Source organism: Diaporthe amygdali (assembly GCF_026229845.1).
Source record: "Diaporthe amygdali strain CAA958 chromosome Unknown NODE_52_length_282706_cov_64_790073, whole genome shotgun sequence".
Lineage (NCBI taxonomy): Eukaryota > Fungi > Ascomycota > Sordariomycetes > Diaporthales > Diaporthaceae > Diaporthe > Diaporthe amygdali.
In genome coordinates, this window is record NW_026517072.1 from 111,487 (window position 1) to 131,413 (window position 19,927).

The 19,927-nt window shown below is 50.1% G+C and overlaps 8 protein-coding genes across 8 annotated transcripts; 3 read left to right on the top strand and 5 right to left on the bottom strand.

Annotated features, from left to right (window-relative positions):
- Positions 1–296: 296 nt before the first annotated feature.
- On the top strand, positions 297–1,334 carry J7T55_011053 (uncharacterized protein; the record flags this gene model as incomplete). Its single annotated transcript, XM_053135166.1, has 3 exons — positions 297–860; positions 922–1,159; positions 1,222–1,334. 3 exons carry the CDS (start codon positions 297–299, stop codon positions 1,332–1,334), a joined length of 915 nt encoding a protein of 304 aa, XP_052987121.1.
- A 383-nt stretch (positions 1,335–1,717) lies between these two features.
- J7T55_011054 (uncharacterized protein) lies at positions 1,718–3,336 on the bottom strand (the record flags this gene model as incomplete). Its single annotated transcript, XM_053135167.1, has 5 exons — positions 1,718–2,140; positions 2,192–2,583; positions 2,637–2,828; positions 2,890–3,151; positions 3,202–3,336. The coding sequence occupies 5 exons, from the start codon at positions 3,334–3,336 to the stop codon at positions 1,718–1,720; spliced, it is 1,404 nt and encodes a 467-aa protein (XP_052987122.1).
- A 3,904-nt stretch (positions 3,337–7,240) lies between these two features.
- Positions 7,241–8,377, bottom strand: J7T55_011055 (uncharacterized protein; the record flags this gene model as incomplete). The annotated part of the gene is made up of 1 exon (XM_053135168.1): positions 7,241–8,377. One exon carries the CDS (start codon positions 8,375–8,377, stop codon positions 7,241–7,243), a length of 1,137 nt encoding a protein of 378 aa, XP_052987123.1.
- Positions 8,378–9,461: 1,084 nt separating this feature from the next.
- On the top strand, positions 9,462–11,284 carry J7T55_011056 (uncharacterized protein; the record flags this gene model as incomplete). The annotated part of the gene is made up of 2 exons (XM_053135169.1): positions 9,462–9,560; positions 9,791–11,284. The coding sequence occupies 2 exons, from the start codon at positions 9,462–9,464 to the stop codon at positions 11,282–11,284; spliced, it is 1,593 nt and encodes a 530-aa protein (XP_052987124.1).
- Positions 11,285–11,667: 383 nt separating this feature from the next.
- On the bottom strand, positions 11,668–12,550 carry J7T55_011057 (uncharacterized protein; the record flags this gene model as incomplete). Its single annotated transcript, XM_053135171.1, has 4 exons — positions 11,668–12,038; positions 12,110–12,229; positions 12,281–12,393; positions 12,447–12,550. 4 exons carry the CDS (start codon positions 12,548–12,550, stop codon positions 11,668–11,670), a joined length of 708 nt encoding a protein of 235 aa, XP_052987125.1.
- A 1,770-nt stretch (positions 12,551–14,320) lies between these two features.
- J7T55_011058 (uncharacterized protein) lies at positions 14,321–15,417 on the bottom strand (the record flags this gene model as incomplete). Its single annotated transcript, XM_053135172.1, has 5 exons — positions 14,321–14,511; positions 14,593–14,915; positions 15,000–15,106; positions 15,161–15,316; positions 15,376–15,417. The coding sequence occupies 5 exons, from the start codon at positions 15,415–15,417 to the stop codon at positions 14,321–14,323; spliced, it is 819 nt and encodes a 272-aa protein (XP_052987126.1).
- Positions 15,418–16,229: 812 nt separating this feature from the next.
- Positions 16,230–17,819, top strand: J7T55_011059 (uncharacterized protein; the record flags this gene model as incomplete). Its single annotated transcript, XM_053135173.1, has 4 exons — positions 16,230–16,530; positions 16,597–16,892; positions 16,966–17,087; positions 17,141–17,819. 4 exons carry the CDS (start codon positions 16,230–16,232, stop codon positions 17,817–17,819), a joined length of 1,398 nt encoding a protein of 465 aa, XP_052987127.1.
- Positions 17,820–17,997: 178 nt separating this feature from the next.
- Positions 17,998–19,882, bottom strand: J7T55_011060 (uncharacterized protein; the record flags this gene model as incomplete). The annotated part of the gene is made up of 3 exons (XM_053135174.1): positions 17,998–18,062; positions 18,414–18,657; positions 18,815–19,882. 3 exons carry the CDS (start codon positions 19,880–19,882, stop codon positions 17,998–18,000), a joined length of 1,377 nt encoding a protein of 458 aa, XP_052987128.1.
- Between the last annotated feature and the right edge of the window lie 45 nt (positions 19,883–19,927).

Below are 19,927 nucleotides of genomic sequence, written 5' to 3' on the forward strand. Positions count from 1 at the left end.
ATTAAAATCTCAGATATTTGGCTTTGCTTAAATGTGGTGCCACAAGCACATGGCTCAGACGGCGCGATACGGCAAGTCCACCTTACGGAGCTCAACTATTCATAAAAGCACGAAATCTTGCGTATGCAGCACAAATAGACCTTGTTTGCTTTCCATCCTTTTCACATTTTCGCATCCATCATCAACAATCCTAGCACCACTCCCATCGCATCCAGAAATTATCCGCTGAAGCTATGGCGCCAGCATCAGGTTCGGATTCCGATTTTTACGGTAGGTGCTGACAATCTCCACATCCCATGGATACCTTCATATCGCTTCCATATCGCTTCCTGGCTGTTTTCGTCTTGATGATGCTGAGTAGATGGCTCTCGCTAGGAAGCAAGGAAGATGTAGCACATCTACACGATAGAATGAATAACTTCGACGTCAACGAGTATTGGAGTCGACATGGCCATGCTCCCGACAACGACGCTACGGACATCGCACATGCAATCCATAACGGCTACGATGGTGTTGCCAGCGCACGACAGCTCACTGAGACGGTCGATCAGTTTCTAGCTCGTCTACCACCAGCGACCACAAGGGTCACGCTCAATTGCCCATGGATCTATATCTGGAACCCTTTCGTTCCGTCTGACCGCATATATCCCGTCCAAGGAGATGGTGACACTGTTGGTCGGCACGAGGCAACAAATGTTTTCAGCGCTCGTGCCCAGAAGAGACTCGACGTGTACAGAGACTTTGTCGAGAAGAATCGAACCAAGACTGGAAGAATCTCGGCCAAGATCAGGGTGGAGAGCAGGAGATTCACTGACGAAGTCCTGGAGTTGGCGAGTCAACTAAGCGTGACGGAGGGCAAGGTGAGCGTGTGCGCTCACAGCGCCACGATCCTTTTTAAACAGGTTTATTGACGTACATCAGTGGGTCATCTTCCCTTCGCCGGAACACTGCAACGACGTCTGGGCAAAGGTCGCCCATGCTACCGCCAACGGCGAATTAGGCATTGCTGCCAAGATCTCACCGCGCGAGGTGCCTGACCGGCATCGTTTGGTGTGTGTCTACACGCGTGATTTCAATGACAAGGACGACGTTGCCAGAGTCCTAATGCGCCTTAAGAAACTGGGTCTCGTTCGTCAGAGACAGATTTGCTACAAGACGGGTAAGTCCAACTGCTGGCAAACCCGACTCCTCAATCCGCATGACATCGCGAGCTTACAACAGAGCAACCAGATGCCTTCACCCATCTGGGAATCAATCAGGACAATAATTTGGGCCTTGATGTCGGTCAATACCGATCTAATGAGATCTTTGCATATCTTGAGGGCAAAGTTTGACCGACTACCGCCCAACGCAAATCGAGCAACATGATACTATGAGAAACTTCGTTTGGCACAAGTCCAAGAGATAGGGCCCCTGCTGCACTGGGTAGATCCATGGAGACGTACTTGCCTTTGATGGGGGTTTCGACAAAACTGTATCAAAAGGGTAGTGTGCGAAGTCACATCTTGGGAAGTCATAAATACATGGCTTTAGACACCGAAAAGACGATCAGACTTTGGATTTCCATAGCCTATTGAAGATCATGTGCTCTTTTCCGGCTCCGTTCTCCATCATTGCAATAAAGCATGTGAATAAAAAGTTCGGGATGTGCGCCTACTCAAGGCATGTCGGGAACGTTGTATGAAAACTCATCTAGCACTTTATAATTTTCTCCTGTCTATGTTGAGTTGGAGTTATCAGCGCATGACCAAGCGGCTGATCCACCTGACTCCTTGTAGGTGTTAACAATGCCTACAGCCGACCCATATGTGCCAGCGATCATCAGGAACGTTCCCGATACCACCACAAATCCGCTGAACAAAACCATCAAAATCCACTTCTTTGTCCGTTCGATCTTTCCTTGGGACCAGTTATCATACAGCCACATACACCCGTACGGCTGGAATGACATGAGGGTGCCTAGGAGGGCCCCAATCAACGAGACAAGGCCGTCAAACACGGGAATTCCACTCGCGATAATGTAAGCCACAATGGTCACACCAGAGGTGCATCCAATCCATGTTCCCCAATGAACCACGGTGTTCGAGTTCAGATGCTTGCTTCCACGAAGGGCCCGGATGAAGATATACTTTGCTGGTAGCTATGGGACTGTTAATCAACCGTGTTAGATGGATAGATCAAGGACACTTACATGAGTGACGAGAATGGTTGTGACAAATAAGCCTGGAAGGGCAAGCCCATAGCAGACCTTCTTCATGGTAGAGCCAGCGGAGCCCAGGGCAGGCGAGGCGACGTAGGATCCGCAGTAGTAGTAGACAACCGTACCGATTGCGACGTAAATAACAGCCACGACGCTTTGGCATACGAGAAGTGATCGAGTGTAGAGGCGAGAATCACGCATCTCTGCCTGGATGTTGAAAAATGCTGGTGTCCCGGCGAAGGCGAAGACTAGGGAAGACACGGCAGAGATGGCGCCGGCAAAGTCTGGGGTGTTGGTGAGTTTGAAGTCAGAGACCCACACACCCTCTTTGGGAGCGGCAGCGGGTCGCTCTTGAACGCCAACGGCCACGGTGAGGATAAAGACTGGAAGGGTTATTAGACCAGGTTTGGGGCAGTAGATCTAGGACATGACGCACTCGAAGTGATGATAGTTCCCACGCCGACCCAGGCAAGCCAGCTGATTTTGCCGAGGGTTCGGATACTGGCGAATAAAAACCCTACGATGGCGGCGACAACCACGAAGACGGCGGTGCATGTTGCGTGGGTCGAGACTGCATTCAAACCGATGGAGACGCTGAGCATACCGGAGCCGGCTACGAATATCCAATCTAGAGACTGTAAGTACGAGATCTTACAAGGACGACTCCTACTGGAAGGGTATTCACGTACAGAGGCAGAATGCGGCGCCGAAGAATTCACGTCCAATACGACCAAACATCAAACCTCCAGCATCATCGATACCATATACCTCGGGATGGCGGCGCTTGAAGACTCCGACTATGTAACCGGACCAGGTGGTGATCATGCCTATCACGATCAGGCAGATGATACCCGGGATTATACCTAATGTGTCGAAGACCGTAGGGATGGACATGACGCCGAGACCGATTTGAGTTTTCATCATGAGGGCAGCCGTACCCATCCATCCTAGCTAGTAAATGTCAGTTTTGGACAGCGAGAAACCCACGTCGGAACACATACACTTCTGTAATTGGGGCCATCTTCCGAGACCTCACCAAATACAGCATCGTGAGGGTTCGTCTGGACTCCGTATATTTGGCCGGCCTCACAGGAGGTGTCCGAAGGTGTTCTTGCGAGGTCCTTCTTCTCAGACATATTGGAAAGGTTTGTTAAGGTACATGTAGGATGTAGAGCGGATGCGTGACGGCGAATTCAATCCACGTTTGTACAGCAAAAAGTCTGGGGGAGTCTCGTCTTTAATTGTGAGCCGGCGTCGCCCCATGACCGTTGAAGCCACGCCGGCCAGAGATATCCCTGGACGGACTGCGGATACACAGAGCCATGCCTGTCCGTGTTTGGATCCACTTCAGCTTAAGTTGCCCTGTCTGTACGTCTGACGTACAATGGATGTAGAAAAGGCTACATGTAGTGTAAGGCTGCATTAACCTCGGCCATTTCCCGGCGCTTTGACGGTTGCTCCCGATTTATCTCCTCCTGGGCCTGTTAGCCCAGGGCCAGGCTTGTTCAGAATTGATAAGATAGCCGCAGCACTGTGGAGCATTGCATCGATGCCCCGTGGGGTTTGAAACTCAAGGTCCACATTCCATGGCCCATTCTGACGTCAAAAATGCGGCGTGCCCGGCGTGATGATAATTACGGCAATGTGGGCTGCGGACGGCAAAGTTTATCAGGAATAGACCCTGTCGTTCAGCTATTTCGAGTACGTACAAATGGACGGGGGAGGGTGGTCACTCGCGCACTCCGTGACCAATGCACTAGGTTCGTGTCTTATGCAGGCACAGAGCCCCCGAAAGCCTTGTCCACACACGTGTCCGTACCACAAGGAACGCGCTAACCAGCAGGTTGTCACGTATCAATTTTCTCCTCAATTTTTCCCTTTTTGTTTCAATCATTTTTCCACTGGTGGACTCGGCCGAGGTTGATCCGGTCTAGTACCTATTAAGCATCTACATCCGAGCATTTGGATAGGCGTAAAACCAACGACACAGAGTACATACAACCAAGAACGTGGACAAGTCCTTAATCCGGTGATGAGAGAATAAAGCGCAGGCAGTGACATGAGCCAAAAATGTACGCGTATGGACTGTGCTACTCAGTCCACGCTGATCTCAATCAATTCTGAGCATCCCATGGACCCGCGTCAGGTTTCAGAACCTATGGACTTCGATTCGTGCACTCTGTCCGAATTGTCTCTTCATTACCCAATTCCGTTCTGGGCCTTGTCGTAATGTCCAGGGGTCCCCTGCGCTTCTCTCGTGTGAGGTGAGCTGAGTTGAGGCGGGCTCGGATGACTTCACAGTCCGACTGTCACTCTGTTCTACTACGTACATCAACATTTTCGTTGGCTCAAGATGCAATGATCTGAAAGTATTATCAATGTGGATGCAGTCTGTGGGCGTCTCTCCTGGTCGTGTGACACGATTACATAGACAAAGCACAGCCTCCCTGGTCTGGTGCTGTACTATGATGGCGCTATGTAGGTACCAAGTCTTTCAGCCCCAACGAGCCTCCGGTGGTTCATAGGTAGACACCACACTAAGGCACTAGTTAGATGACTACCATATTCGCCTCAGGTCGGTCGGTTATCGATTATGATTGCAGCTTCAGCATCCTCACAAACTCTACCGGGCTCTCACGCTTTCGCGGTGGCTTGATTCCATGTTGACATACCTGGGTACTCATTGCAACCTCTGCTATAATTAACAGCTGACTGAGCGTCATTTACGAACGGCATCAGCTCAACAAAGTACCAGCTGGGCAACTGCCCGCTGACGCAACAAAGCGAGTTGAGTTGCGTTGAAGTACACAGTATCGCATCGCACTCCATTGTGTCCCCACTAATTGCAGCGGGTAAATCCCTCAGGTCTACATAATCTGCGGGGTGAGTGAGGCTCAGCTTGCCGTTTGATACAAGATAAGGCCGTCGGTTTATCGCACACTGCAACAGCATTCTATTAATCGAAAGTAAGACTGATCAGAATGAAGCCATTGGCAAAGGCGGGCCCCATTTGATGCACGTGGTTGAAGGTCTTTTTTTCCTTCTTTTTTTTTTTTACCAAACAATGAGGCCAGTCTTTTTCGAAAAGTACAATTGTCTCTGGGAAGCCATCGCTATTCAGTGATTTCCAGTCCCTCGTCAAGGCTCCGCGATACGTAAGTACAGTGGTAGATTGGGGATGGGCTTTCCTTTGGACCGGGCTCATTCCTCATTCCTCATGCATCTGGCTTGGCCCTCTTCAATTAGTGTTTGCCCTCGAATCACGTTGTCAAAAGCGAAAAGCAAAGGACATTCCTCTCTCAGGGCCAAGCCCCTCACCTCGTACTAGTATTGACAACACACTTTTCCAGGGGACAATGCCTCGCCGAGAGGCGTCTGGCCCCCTGGTGGGGATACTTGATTTGGACTTAGAGAACCTAATGACCCGCTCAATCGTCGATTCGACTGGCCCTTTACCCCGCAGGTCACTGATCTTCCAATGCTTGTCATTTCCATTGTGACAGCTGAGAAGTGAGAGCCTAGGCTTTGCGCGATTTGTAGCGCAGCCATCGGGGGCCGCTGGTGACTTCTGCAGACGGGTGTTGCTTCTTCCTGCTACACCCCCGTCACTGATTTTGGCATGAGCATCAATCGACGTCAATGTGGAATATTTCCGTCCGAACAACAATTCGGAGACGCCCTTCATAGAAGTTTTTGGAACCCAACCATTAGTCATATTGAGGGAGCGAGCCTCTTCCTAAGCCACCTGGGCAACATCTTGCATGCTACTTATGTTTTACTGTTGGCGTGGAGTGTTGTTTTGAACCTCTTTTGGATTTGACTGATCAGCAAATCAACATTGGATATGGTACACCCCTCAAAAAAGCACGCTACAAGACTCTGCACTCAACAAGACTCAAAGACCAAGGTCTCGATTGTCCCCACGCTCAGTTGACGACGCAATGATACAAGATACCTATGCAGTGTGTGGCTCAGCACCGCTTTGGAGCTCGGCCGTCACTGTTTTGCTGTATCTGTATGATGACTTTTGTTTTGTGTGGAGCCGAATTGGACATTTGATTAAGATTTTAGGAAGAGTGGATCTCTAGTCTCAATCGTTAAAATAGCAAAGACTCGAGGAGAATGTTCTCAAGTCTTTCTCAGTATACTAAAACCCCTTTGGAGTGGAGAAAGGCGGCACCACCGAGAAGCTACTTCAAGTATCAGAATTGGCTCAAGCCTTGAAGAACTGAGGATGCAATGACTGCAATTAGCCGATACGTCCGGCCCTGTAAGTCACCCAAGCCACTGTGACTGAGTGAAAGAAGTGAGTATCCAGACAACGTGCTGATGAAGTATAGTTATGGCAATCACTGAAGCACTATTGGCTTCGTGCATCGTACCTTTCCGCTCCATTATTTTCGAAATTCTGTCACTGCAGTGTAGTAGTCACAGAAATAATGGCACTTCCTATCCAGTCAGTCACCAACATGCAGGTGCATTTGATGAGAGTGAGTTCATCAAGATCGAAGAGCGACTCAGTATTCGAACTGATATAAAAATAATTCTATTTCGGCGATTCGATCGAAATGGTCAAGAATTCGAACGCACCAACACAATATCTAACAGCATACATCTCACTAATTACATGAGAGGCAAAACCACACGTCCATCAAATACAGCCAAAACAAATTAAGAACATCCTCGGCCACGGCCCTGCTTACTAACTCAATATGTGCACCGATTGGTACTACCAATACCGCAACTGCGGCCATGCAAGCTTCGCGCATAGGCAGAAGTGCGGCTACTTCAGCCGCTTCGGCTACTGCTCCTACGTTAGCAACCAGTACCTCAACGGAGGAGGAACTTGTCCCTCGTGCTTCAGACTTAGGCTAGCCGGAGCCTTCGGCAGTAGCATGGGGTGGTTTTTCCGATAACTCGTCTGAAGTCTCCAACATCAGATGCTCCTTTTGGGCCAGGAGTGCAAGACTAAGCAGTTATAGTTTGCATACAAGGATAGTTGAGGCTTAAGTGTCTATCTCTTATAGATGACTAGTTAATTTAATTGCTCAATTTCAAAAGCCTCCTCACATTTTCGTATGCCAACTTCTTCTTGGTATGAGTGTTCATCTCCAGCCGGTCAAACCAAGTTGCAATCTCCGTATCGTCCTCGAATGGATAGTCCACACTGAACATGACCCGATCCTCGCCTGTCCACTTCAAGGTGTCCATTAGTGTTCCCGAGTCCTGCACGCCTGAAGTCGTCACATAAAAATTGTTTTCCCAGTAGTATTGAGGTGTTTGCTTCCCTTTCCAATAGTGGGTGAAGTGCCTGATTCGTTGATTGATTCGAGGCAGGAAGAACGGCAGGCCCTCGCCGCAGTGGCCGAGTATGATTTTTAATGAGGGGAAGTCGTCGAATACTCCGCTGACCATGAGCCGTAGTGCATGGGCTGCTGTCTCCGAGGAGAACCCCCAGGCTGATCCTGCTAGAAAGTTGTAGCCTTCGTATACCAATTGCTGCCCTGGTGGAGGTGTTCGAGGGTGCAGGTAGATAGGCACATCCAACTCGACGACCTTCTCCAAGAAGACTCGGTTGATAGGATGGTCCAAGTATATAACACTGTCTGCTGAGCCATTATTTGTGTATCCGCCCACGAAGCTCCCTACGCCGCCCAGCTCCTTGACACATCGTTCCAACTCTGCCGCGGCGCTGGGCGGGTCCTGGAGAGCGTTACTGCACCAGAAGTCGAACCGGTCGCTGTAATTGCCCCGAGAGTAAACCCGCGCGATCTCGTCGTTGACAAACTTGGCTGCCTCAATGGCAAACGTAGTATTGAATACGCCCTGAATCCCCGGTGCGCCATATAGAAGAATGGTCTTGGTAATGTTTGCGGCATCCATAGCCGCAACGCGGGAATCAATGTTGGTGATGCGCGCCAGAACGTCGGAGACATACTCGGGAATGTCGAAATTCACCTCGTTGGTGTAGTTGACAAAAGGGGTGGTGAATGTTCCCGAGAAGAGAGAATTTCCAACATGTTCTTCTAACGCAATTTTACCTGGAATGGATGGAGTGAGGTCGTAGAAGGTGGGACGACCTGAGTTGATGACTGTCTCCTCTGGGGTATATGTCTGAATTTGCGCGACAGCTAGAGTGCAACCGACGAGGATGACGATGCTGCCGTAAAGCTGCATGATGCCAGCGGGAGGTACGATGACCAGTTGAACCAGGAGGCTTAGGAACGAGTGATACCGACTCGGTGCAACATTCTCGATCAGTTGCAAAGAGTCCAGTAATGTGCTTTTAAATGCAGGTCCCGACCAGGGACGCGCCCGCCCATCAGACTGATCCAAAGCTTCGAACCTAGCCCCTCTTCTGCGGATTTGCACTAATGTTATCAGGATGCGTTTTTGCAGGGTGCAATGTTGCATAGCGGCTTACATGCCTGGCAGATTGCCTCGAATCTATTGGCCTTCTAGACTCTATGACATCGACGTAGGCAACGGCTTCGCTATCGAATATTCTCCGAGATTACCTTATTTTGCGCACCTGGAGGGAGCCATATGGATGTTTGTGTTGCTTGGATTGCCAATCACATTGGGAGTGGGTGAACATCGTGGTTGGATGGGGTGGTGCTGTAACACTAGGCAGTGTCCTATGTAAGCATTCTCGCTGCCGCAGCGGTCGACAGGTTGCATTGTGGGTGGGGGCGATTTCTTCACAAAGGACACACCAGTCGCTTGCACAAGTGCATGGACGATGCCCTTTTCCCGGTAGAGCGGTCAGCGACAAGTGGAATACCGCACGTTTGTCTATTCAGCACGGACTTGAGCGGCATGGTTCAGATGAGGTCAATTATCTCTGGATCTCCCAGCCTGTTAGCAATGACAAGATGCCTGACACCAATTTGCACAAATTTGAGGGCAATCCCACGAAAGAACAACTGCCATAAGATAAGTATCTCATGTCAAATAGATGCCGGGCAAACCTCAATGCTTATGACGCCATCCTATTAATTGTTGAGTCAGCGGCATCGCTGCTCGGCTGCATTCCCGGAGCCGAGCTAAGGGTCGTTATGGAAAAGCGGAGTGGGTCCTGAGACGATCCAACCATCGAAGAGGGTATGCAAGCAGTCTGGGGTAAGGAGAAGAAAAAACGGTCACATCTGAATATTTCCCAGGCTCATCTCCTAAGCAAAATTTCTGCCCAGGGGCCCTTTGGTAGATCTCGACCTTGGAGTTGAGACCGCGGCCACTTTACTATTGGCCTCTATCCAGTATGTCGAGACCAGGGGCCACGAGTGAGGGCGACATCGAGAAAACGGGACTCGGCTCGGCACAAGAACAGCCGACTTCGGATGACTCTGCCACCGCAGAGGTAGATGTCTCGGTAGATGAAGAGGAACAACAGAACGAGAGCCGTGATCAAAACCGAATTCGAAGAACTTTTTCACAGTCCTCAAGGGGTCCAATATCAAAAGCAAGGGCAATTGCTTTGGTCGCCACCGTCACCGGTGCCAGTTTCTTGAATGCAAGCTCACCCTCACTAATATTCCCAAGCCTCATGCTGTGAGAAAATCAAACAATTTCAACTGACTACCGCTGTAGACCCTCTCCGGCCAGGCTGTCGTGATCGTCCTGCCTACCATCGGCCGCGAAATCGGTATCCCGGACTCGCGCCAGCAATGGATCGTTTCTGCTTATTCGCTCGCCTTCGGCTGCTTCCTGCTCCTCTGGGGTCGAATAGCTGACCTCTATGGCAAGCGCAAGATTTTTGTGCTGGGCTCCGGCTGGGTGGCTATCACCCTGGCCGTCAATCCTGTCATACCAAGCGAGATCGCATTTGACTTATTCCGCGGGTTTCAGGGCATCGGTGCTGCCGCCAATGTGCCAACCGCCCTTGGGATCCTTGGGACCACTTTCCCGCCAGGCAAGGCCAAGAACTATGCTTTCTCTATGTATGCTGCTGGTGCCCCGCTTGGAAGTATTTTTGGGAATCTCTTGGGTGGACTGATTGCTAGTTATGCGCATTGGTCCTGGGTGTTCTGGGCTCTGGCTATCCTCGCTGGGCTGGTTACAGTCGCAGGATACTTTGTCATCCCCCCTCCACCAACCACACTGCACGCTCAAGGTGTCAAGGTTAAGGCAACAGTCGACTGGGTCGGCGCTGTATTGATTACAGTCGGTTTGATGGTGCTGCTTTTTGCACTTACCGAGGGAAATGTTGTTGGTTGGAAGACCCCCTGGGTGTCTGTCCTCATCGTGGTATCCGTCATCATCATCACTGCGTTCGTCTTCTGGCAGCGCCATCTTGAGAGAACAGGGAAACAGGCCCCTCTTATGAAGGTCTCTATCTTCAAGAGCGCGCGTTTCAGCACTGCCATGGTCATAATGGCCCTCTTCTTTTCTGGCTTCAACTGCTTCCTTATCTACACCACCTATTATTTCCAGGACTTTCAGGGCCTGAGCCCCATCCAGACGACATTACGATACATCCCCACCGGCGTTGTTGGTACACTTACGGCAGCCATCACCGCAAGACTCATCGCGATCATACCTACGCACATGCTTCTTATGTTCGGCAACCTCTGCATGGCCGTCGCTTGCCTGCTTTTCGCCGTACCCATACCGCCCACCACAACTTATTTTGCATACGGCTTACCAGCCATGGTGCTCAGCGTTCTTGGAGCTGACATAACCTGGCCATGCATGACGCTGTTCACATCACACTCTCTGCCCCAAGCCGACCAGGCGATGGGTGGTGCGCTTGTGAATGCGGTCGGTCAGTTCGGACGAGCCATTGGCTTGGCCATAGCGACGGCGATTCAGACATCCGTCATGGCAGATGCCAGGGGCACGAGCGTTGAAGATTCGGGCTCGATGAAGACTTGGGATCAGCCAACTCTCAAGGGCTTGCAGGCTGCGCAGTGGTTCGACTTCGCATTAGGTGCGACCAATTTGGTTGTGGTTGCGGTGGCTTTTCGTGGCACGGGGATCATCGGCAAGGCGGCTTCGAAGGAAAAGAGCGAGGCGAGCTCGCAAGGCCCTGCCCGGACCGGGGGCGAGGAAGGCATCATGAATGAGGAAAATGGCAGGCGTTGAGCCAGAGGGCTGTATTATAATTTGTAAACCCACCGACTAGCCAGATACAACCAAATAGCTACTCAACATTGTCCCAAGTACAGGCCGGTTCTATGCCTGCCATCGCAACTAATGGCTGAAGCAGCATTCAGTACAGATCACTAGACAGCTCAGGACCGGACACCATCCTTAGATACTTCGTCCACATGTCGAGAAAGGTCCGGCGTGACAGCTAATTAGGATACCACATAAAGGTAAGCCCACCAAAAACACCTTTTCGAATGCAGTGGAGTCAAGCAGTGCATGTAATATCGAAGGCATCTATTGTCACATGTACAAGTGAGCTTATTCGGATTTTTAATGTGATGAGCGATGTCAACCACAACCACTTTTCCCCATTCAATCTATCCTGTTGGCAATTCTGGTCTTAGTGCAGAATCATTTCCTCTCCCCAGATGTGGTCCTTGCTGGAATGACGGTAATGACATCAATCTGGGGACGGTAGCTGGTGATGTGGCAGACAATTCGGGCTTGCATCCAATCTCTCCAGGTTGGGCCGCGCCACCACCAGCGTTGGTATCATCAACATTCGCTTCAACAGGGCGGCTCTTATGAAATCGGCCACCCTCACGTGTCACACATAATATCCACACTAATGCTACAGCGACTGCAGCAGTAATAGCCAGGCCGCCCAGAGAGCCTCCGACTATCGCGCCGACGGGAACACTGGAGGGCGGCTGTGCCGTTGTGGCTTTCGCAGTGGGAGATGTTAAACCTGTGAATCGTGCATTTTAGCTTGAAGGATTGTGAATCCGTGATGCGCATCAGCTCATTTTCGTGTCGTACCTTTTGCAGTATCGGGACTGCTCGGTTCATTAGAGGCCGCCACTCCAACGGATGTTGAACTCACGGCGCTGCTGGTCCCTGCGCTGCCCGTTATCGTTGTGGTGTCTAACTTGGTAGTCGCTGCTATTGATGAGACAGTGATTGTTACCGAACCACAGTCATCATGCTCACACATTGTTGCAGGATTCGAAAATGCTATGTTATCCGAGCAAGTAAAGTATGTGAACGTCTCTGAAGTGGTAGTCGAATAGAAAGCAGTGAAGCAGGTTGGGTCATAAGAATCGCTATGAGCATAGATTAGAATGGCGAAAACCGCAGATTTCGCTTCCAAACTTACCAACACAGGTTCTGACCACCTTCAGTAGTAGTACTGCACTCTGGGGATCCATTGTCGTAGCATTTGGTGGGCACCGAGACGGTTGTAAAACCACGAATAACCATACTGCAGCCCCGCCACGATCCGCTGTTGAGGCAAGTTTGCATAGTATTACTACACTCTACTGGAGAGGCTGATCTGACTGTAATTAAATTCACGAAATCGACACCTTTGGTTACGCACTGCTTCGTGAAGGGACTTACCGGAAACGTATCCGCAGAGCCAAGTTGGAGCAATATTGGCTCTTTTCGCCGGTACAGAGGCTGAATTCTCAAAAATTGAAGAATTCGTCCACGAAAGTGCTTCCTCGCTAATGTGAAGCGGTGAGTCAGTGGCTAATGTGCGCATGGCAGGCTTTTGTGCCGAAGAATAGGGGGCAACCGCCACAGCGCTAAAAAGAAGACCGAAGCAAGTCATAGCAAAGAGTGATGAAGGTTCTTGAGGATCATTTCATAATCAGCCTCTTTGAAAAGTTAGCTCGGGGGGGGGGGGGGGTTTAGAGGAAGATGGAGCTAGTAAAATTTGAAGGACGTAGACTGTTCTGTTTGCCCTCCTCTTAAACCACCTCTCCTTCCCTTCACCATCCAGGGACTCCCATCAGTGGCTACGTACATATCGCCACTGAACCTGCTTGTTCTGTCACGCAATACCGGTACGGGACTCCGGCGGGTGGAATGACTGGATGTCACACGCGGCTATTCTCACGTTGCGCGTACAGGTTTGCTTCATTCGGTAATTGGGATCAACAGTGTAGCACTAGCCTATCCATGTATTTTAATCCACTGGATTTATCTTGAACCCATTTGACCGTGTTTGTGTTTCACAACACACGATGAATACGGAACCCTGCATGGGGCATTTTGCTGCTGGACTGACTGATACCGGATAGTCCGCCAGCCACAGTCGATTTTTCATCTTCTTGTGCCACTGTCACCTTACATCAATGTATCACCAGTTGAGAAGCGGTTGTTCCATGCTTAGGATGCTTGAGGTAACCTCCATTGAGCTGCTTCAGAGCGTAGTTGTGGTCTTCGTTCGATATCACGAAACTTACATAGGCCTTTATGATTTGCCTTCTCCAACAGAATCAAAGATCTCGACGGAAAGGTGCTAGAGCTGACTTCTGAGACTCATTTCTGAATTGAACCAACCTGTTAGGTATCATACCCTGAGCATTGTATTGTCACACGGCACATGGCTGATGATCCGTTCCCATTTCCTGCCACCTCTCGGTAACACTACGGACTGATCGACCAATTCATGATATCGTGAACACTATGAGAACAATATGATCCAGCTCCGTAGGCACACCTTGTGCACGCGGTCGTCACCCTGGTAAGGCAACTACGCTCCAGTGTCTCGGATGTGAAGCAGATGTGCTGACAGAATCCATGTAACGGAGTTAAACTCTCAAATATACGCCGAGAAGAAGGTACTTCTGGACTATAAAACCGCCGAATGTGGCATCTCAACAAATGCAAGGATTGATATACTTTTGCAGGTACTCAAAAGCGACGAAAGCTATCCCGATGAAATCGAACAATTGATGGATTGACGGAAGCCTGGATTCTTCACACACTTGGTTCGCAAAATAATCACAACTCAAAAAACACTGTTAAAAAGCACAATGGTAGGTCTTGGGCAGTCCTCGTACCCAGAAAGGGTTTCTGGGAATTTGTACATATCAGACAAAATGGCACCGGAACTCGTTACTTATAGTGACCACATTCTCACATTATTCCGCTTGTTACTATCTAAGGGCCTTTGAGGTTTACGGCACTTGATCTGACAAGTCGAATTGCCAGAGTATCATAACGTATCTCGTTTCCAACAAATCAAAGCCACTGCTTGGTTCCAAGGTGAGAAACAAAGGAACCTCCGTCGCCATTCGCAAGGCTCGCTTTCTCATAGACTGAGATGACTTGCTTGACAGATTCCTCAGGGCTCATCGGACCTGTGAAATGGGGCGCATATTGTTGGAACTTGGCTGACATTGCCATAAAACCCTTGCGCTCTTCCTCCGTCACTGTTCGTCCTCATCAGATTAATTTTGTCTCGCTCCTATGGATCGAATTTGCGAATAGCAAGTAAGGATTGAGCGACTTACGTTTGGCAAGGTCAAAATGTCCAGTGTCGACTACTCCCGGGCTGATGCTCATGAAAAGCACCCCATCCTTGGCATACTCGGCATGGAACTTCGCCACGACGACATTCGTGGCGGCCTTTCCAAGGGAGTAAGGTCCGCTTATTTCGATCTCGTATTTTGATATAAGATCTAGGTCGGCATGTCCCGAAGAGATGAAAGCCACCTTCTTCTGCTTGCCTTTCAAGAGTAAGGGCAGGAACAGGTTGAACAGATGAATGTTCCCGACGACATTGGTCTTCCAACCTGCGAAGAGCTCTTCTTCTAGAGCTGCAGGGTTTTCTCCCCTTCATTTCCGTCAGAATTAAGTGATGTTGCTGCGTAGAAGTGATGTAACAAAATCCTCCTAAGCAGAGGAGACGAGCACTTACAATTTTCCAAAACCAACATAATTGGAATCTGTGGGCAGGAGAGCTCCGTTGGCAATGAGATAGTCGAGGCTTCCACCAGTGATTTTCGCGGTGACTTCGCTTGCTCCCTTTAAAAGTCAATCAGTATTATATGTTTCTTGGGGACAACCCTCAAGACTTACTTTGAGTACTTCGTAGCTGTCCAGATCTCCATGTATGATATGAACATTGCTTCTGTTTATCTCCGTTTTCGCCTTAGCTTCAACAAGTTTGACGTTGCGAACTAGGCCGATGACGGTATTGGCTGGATTAAGAGAGAGCTGTCGTAGAAATTCGAACTGTCCCATTGTGGAAGTTAGAAATGCTCGTGTCATGAAAGGTACTGGGCGAGTCGTACGCCAATGCCACTCGAGGCTCCATTGATCACGTATGAGGACATCCTGTCTGAGTTTCGGGCACAGTTGCAAATGTCTGGGAATAAGAGTCTCCGTTTCTGGGGAGTCGTGGCTGGTGTAATCTGGTCTGTGTGAGGTCAAATAGAAAAATAACGACAATCGCCTATTTATATTCATGGAACGTTTTATCCAAGCTGTAAGCTCTTGTTGTACTGCCAGTGTATTTATAATACGCCCCAGAACGACTCTTTGAACGACTCCCACCCAGACTATTCCAATGGATTCCATATGTTGTCAATGGTCCTGATCAGGACTTAGCTTGGAATAGTGGTCAGAAAGGCTACTCTATCGCTGCTAAGCTTTCTCGATTTCCCCATTGCGTTACTATCGGATTGTCACGCCTCTCCGTCTCCCGAAATTTGGTCAAGTGTGCATCCTTCTTGCTGTGCGCGAATTTGTAATAGCTGGAATCCCTCAAGGTGGATTTACCAGTCGCGGAGCAGCATCTCGCCGAACCTTACTGTAGTGTACTGTATCTTGGTTGTGCATTTCGGACGAGCCCAACCTCGAGCCCATCGGAATCTGCTCTACTTAACCTAGACCGTTTCAGGAAATCGAGATTGCTTGGCGTCACGCCCCTAGACGGCCGTAGCATGCTTACAAGAGGTAAGTGAGATCTAAACTGTTTCAGGAAAACAAGATTGCTTGGCGTTACGCCTTTGACTGGACTGCATGCTTAGGTGAGCGAAGCAGGCCCGGCAACTCCGACCGCATCTCAAATTCAAGCTCAGGCAAACTTGTGTATAGAATTATTGTATTCCTTCAAACTGACGAACGCATCTCGAATCAGATTAACATGTCTGCTCGAAAGGCGGGCTCTGTCCCAGACCTGACATTTGTGTCAAGCACGGGGCCCGCGCTCGACATAGTCAGCGCGAAAGCAATGAGAGCTCACACTACCAGAGCCAATTTCGCACGACGACGACGACGCCTAGTACACGAATATGCCAATCAAAAAGAGTCTACCGCCCGCGTCGAGCTTCTACAGGTCGAGGAAGCTGGTCTGACCATAAATCGTGACCCATCAGTCGATCTTCAGCTCCCCATCTTCAGTCATCCAAGCTTGGACAGCAAAGATGCGTTCTTCATTCATTATTGTGTGTAGGACATAGGATGGTGTCGCTTTCATTGATTCCAATGGCTGGCTGATCAAAATTTCATAGTGACGCAAGCAATGGAAAAGCTGCTTTTAGTTACAGACATTCCAGAATCGGACACTGCCTTCGCCGTGATGCAATCCGACTGGGCTCGCTCCCTTCACGACCCCACTATGCTGGATGTCTCTCTTTACTTCGCCAGACATGTCTATGCAGCGCGAAGGCAAAACCGTGCGGTTGAACTCATATTGGATACATACAAAGGGAAAGCAATTCAATCCGTGAGGGAGCGCCTCGACTATGGGTCCGACGGGATCAATGATAGCGTCGTCGCAGCCGTACTAGTTTTTATAGTTCTCAATGTTCGTCCGTCTACGTGAAGCTACACCCAAGTATCTTGACCTGAATCCTTTCTGACGAAATGGTCTCGAATAGCAAGGTTTAGGCAATATTGAAGCGTGGAAAATCCACATCTCTGGCCTCCTCCAGATCATCACACTTCATTCTCGGCTTTCACATGATGCGCCCTCACATTGGATATCAACTGCAATCCCACGGTTCGTGAACTCTTCCAGGCTAATACGTGCGGACATCTGACTATTTTCTCAAGCACAACTATGCATGGAATGCTTCTTTTAGCTCGGCATGACGTGACATTGTTGAACACGGTAGAGAAAACCGGTATCTTCGACACGATGTTCTCCGCCCCCGCCAAGAAAGCAGCTTACCTGGTCCTCGAGAATGCGGAAGAAGTTACTGCGTTGCAAGATACGCATGTTCCAAACAAAGAACTCGACCATGCTGCAAAATTACGTATTAGTCGTGTTATCAAGTCCCTGGATATAGCCATCCAGTTGGATCGTACCGTATACCCAAGAGAGGCGTTTCTCACGGCAATAGCATTATCGATCAAGGTCTTCGTGGGAATTTTGCTGCCTTGCATCACAAATGTAGAAGAGGGCCCCGGAAATACGGCTGTTCAACTGATGGAGGTTTTTCAGAGACCCGAGCTGCAATTACCTTCTCCTTTGGCCCTGTGCTCTTCCTTGGAGTCAATGTTCTGGCAAACAATGTTGGGTGCTATTGCTGCGCCCGATGATCGGACCAAATTGTTTTTTACATCAAGGCTCTCCCGAATAACCGTCGCCTTAGCGCTCACGTCTTGGCACGATGCCTTGGTCATCTTGCAAAGACTCTTTTGGATACCGTCCATCTTCTCTGACCCGGGTTACCAAATATTGTCGGAAATATTGCATTCGCAAGGTCATATCAACATACAGTTTGATTAAATCGCCGACAGTCTTACACATATGATTATCCCGTGGTCTTGTTTCCAACGTTACTTGCGTTGATTTTTTTCGTTCCGCTTCCGTCAGCTTCTTCTTTTAGGACTTCCAGCAACTCCAGCATGGCGTGTTCTTTTTCATCGGGCGCCGCATACCAACTTCGTTTTCGCATGTTTGTTCACTACTGGTACGTCCACTTGTGGCTGGCATTGTCGACATTGTCGAGGTGAGGCTTTAGCCTGGTATCTAAGCGTGTGGTTCCAGCAGCCCGTTTCGATTACGAATGGACGATCGCTATATTACTGCCAGTGACTCGGAAGTCAGAAATGATCCCACACTGGCCGGAATTATCATCTCAGAGGTTCCACCATGGAGTGACTCACCCACGACCTTAAGAGGAAGCTTCCTTGCTCTGGATGTGGAACGGAAGTTGTTGAGAATGTAGGAGAGCTTACTGTCAATAACACTAAATCTACTGGTTACCCTTTTAGAGTTTAGATTTAAACTGTTGTCTATCTAGACACAGCGCTGGTAACCTTGGAAATGAGGTTCCGCTTGCTCAGGTACCACTTCAAGTTGAGCCAAGCAGATCGCAACCGGCAAGTTCACACAAACTTGAGATTCGAAGGTCCCCACTGTGTGACTGTGGGCACCAGCTGTCTATCCCTCGGATAAATCCATCTCGATCTTCCTTCCGACGAGGTCGATGAGTATTGTATGAAGGCTCAGCAAGCACAGATAACCTGACTCCAGCCACTCCAAGGTTGCTGCTACCACTCAGCCACACACCTTGCCCTCCCCATCCCTTGACTGACTCCAGAGTTGGCAAGCGTGTCTCCTTCTGGTTTTATGTCATGCTATCCCCTCTAGACCTCAGCCAGATAATGAGTATACCCGAGCTCCTTCGTTATTGATACTCCACCGGCATCTGTCCTTTTCCTTCGCACCGTCAATCGGCACGACTTGTAAAATCCATCGAGCCACTCTCATTTACCAACATGACCCCAATAATTGGACCAGTCAGGCGTGTCAAAAACCGAAAGAGGCATCCGTCGAAATGATGTGGCTGCTACCGTCAACAATGCAAGCCGCACCAGAACAAGCCCCGGCGCCGTCCACGCAAGAGACCAGTGTTTGGATCGGCACCTGTCTCCGTAGAAAAGTATAAGCAGGCCCAGGGGCAGCATAGCCACTGAGCAGCATCGCCAGACCCACGCTTCCGCAGCAGACGGGAACGGATAATCCCACGCCGCTATGTGAACGGCCGCGAACAGGCCCAGCACGACGCACACCATGCCCATCATGAGCCCATTTGGCGCCGTGACTGGGAAGCTTGTTCTACTGCTGCTGCTGCTGCTGTCCTGGGCTGTGGAGTAACCGCATTCCACGCCTGCGATTGCCGCATCATCTGCCGCTTCCAAGTCAACCTCGAACGGATCCTCAATGTCCTGTGGACAGCGCAGCCACGCCACGCTAGCGATTAGCCCGCAGAACGTGTAGGCGATCGTTGTGTCTTCCAGCGGCGTGACTGGATACCCGCTCGCAAGCCTGGAGACGACGTTGGCGCAGAACCACAGCGCCTGCCCACCCGCGAGCATCTTCTCAAACCAGCTCTTCTTGCTCCTGAGGTCAATTGCGTCGTCGCTTGGGAGCATTCCCATGTGGATCCCACCGCCATGTGCCCCATGGTTCTCTTCCATATACTGCTGCTGCTCGGCGAGCTCCACCAGCCTGCTAGCCGTGAAGACCTCTCCGCCACCAAGTTCCCTCACGCCCCTCTTCACGATGAGGAACGACTGCTTCAGGGTCCAGGACTTCCAGCCTCGGAGGGCTCGGAGCCGCTTCTGCAGCCGTATGGCCTTGATGAGTTGGTCGATCGCGGTCGCCGGCATCGCCTCGGGCACGAAGAAGATGAAGAAGCCCCACATCACTCTCGACATTGACCGTTGCGAGTCCAGGTGGATTGCCGTCCAGACCACGAACATGATCGTCGTCAGGCAAGCCCAGATGATGCTGAGCGTGCCTCGGCCACAGTTGGGCTCGGGGACGAATCCGACCATTTCCATGATTGTCTGCAAAATAGACAGAACTGAGAAGTCTGTAGCCTCGAT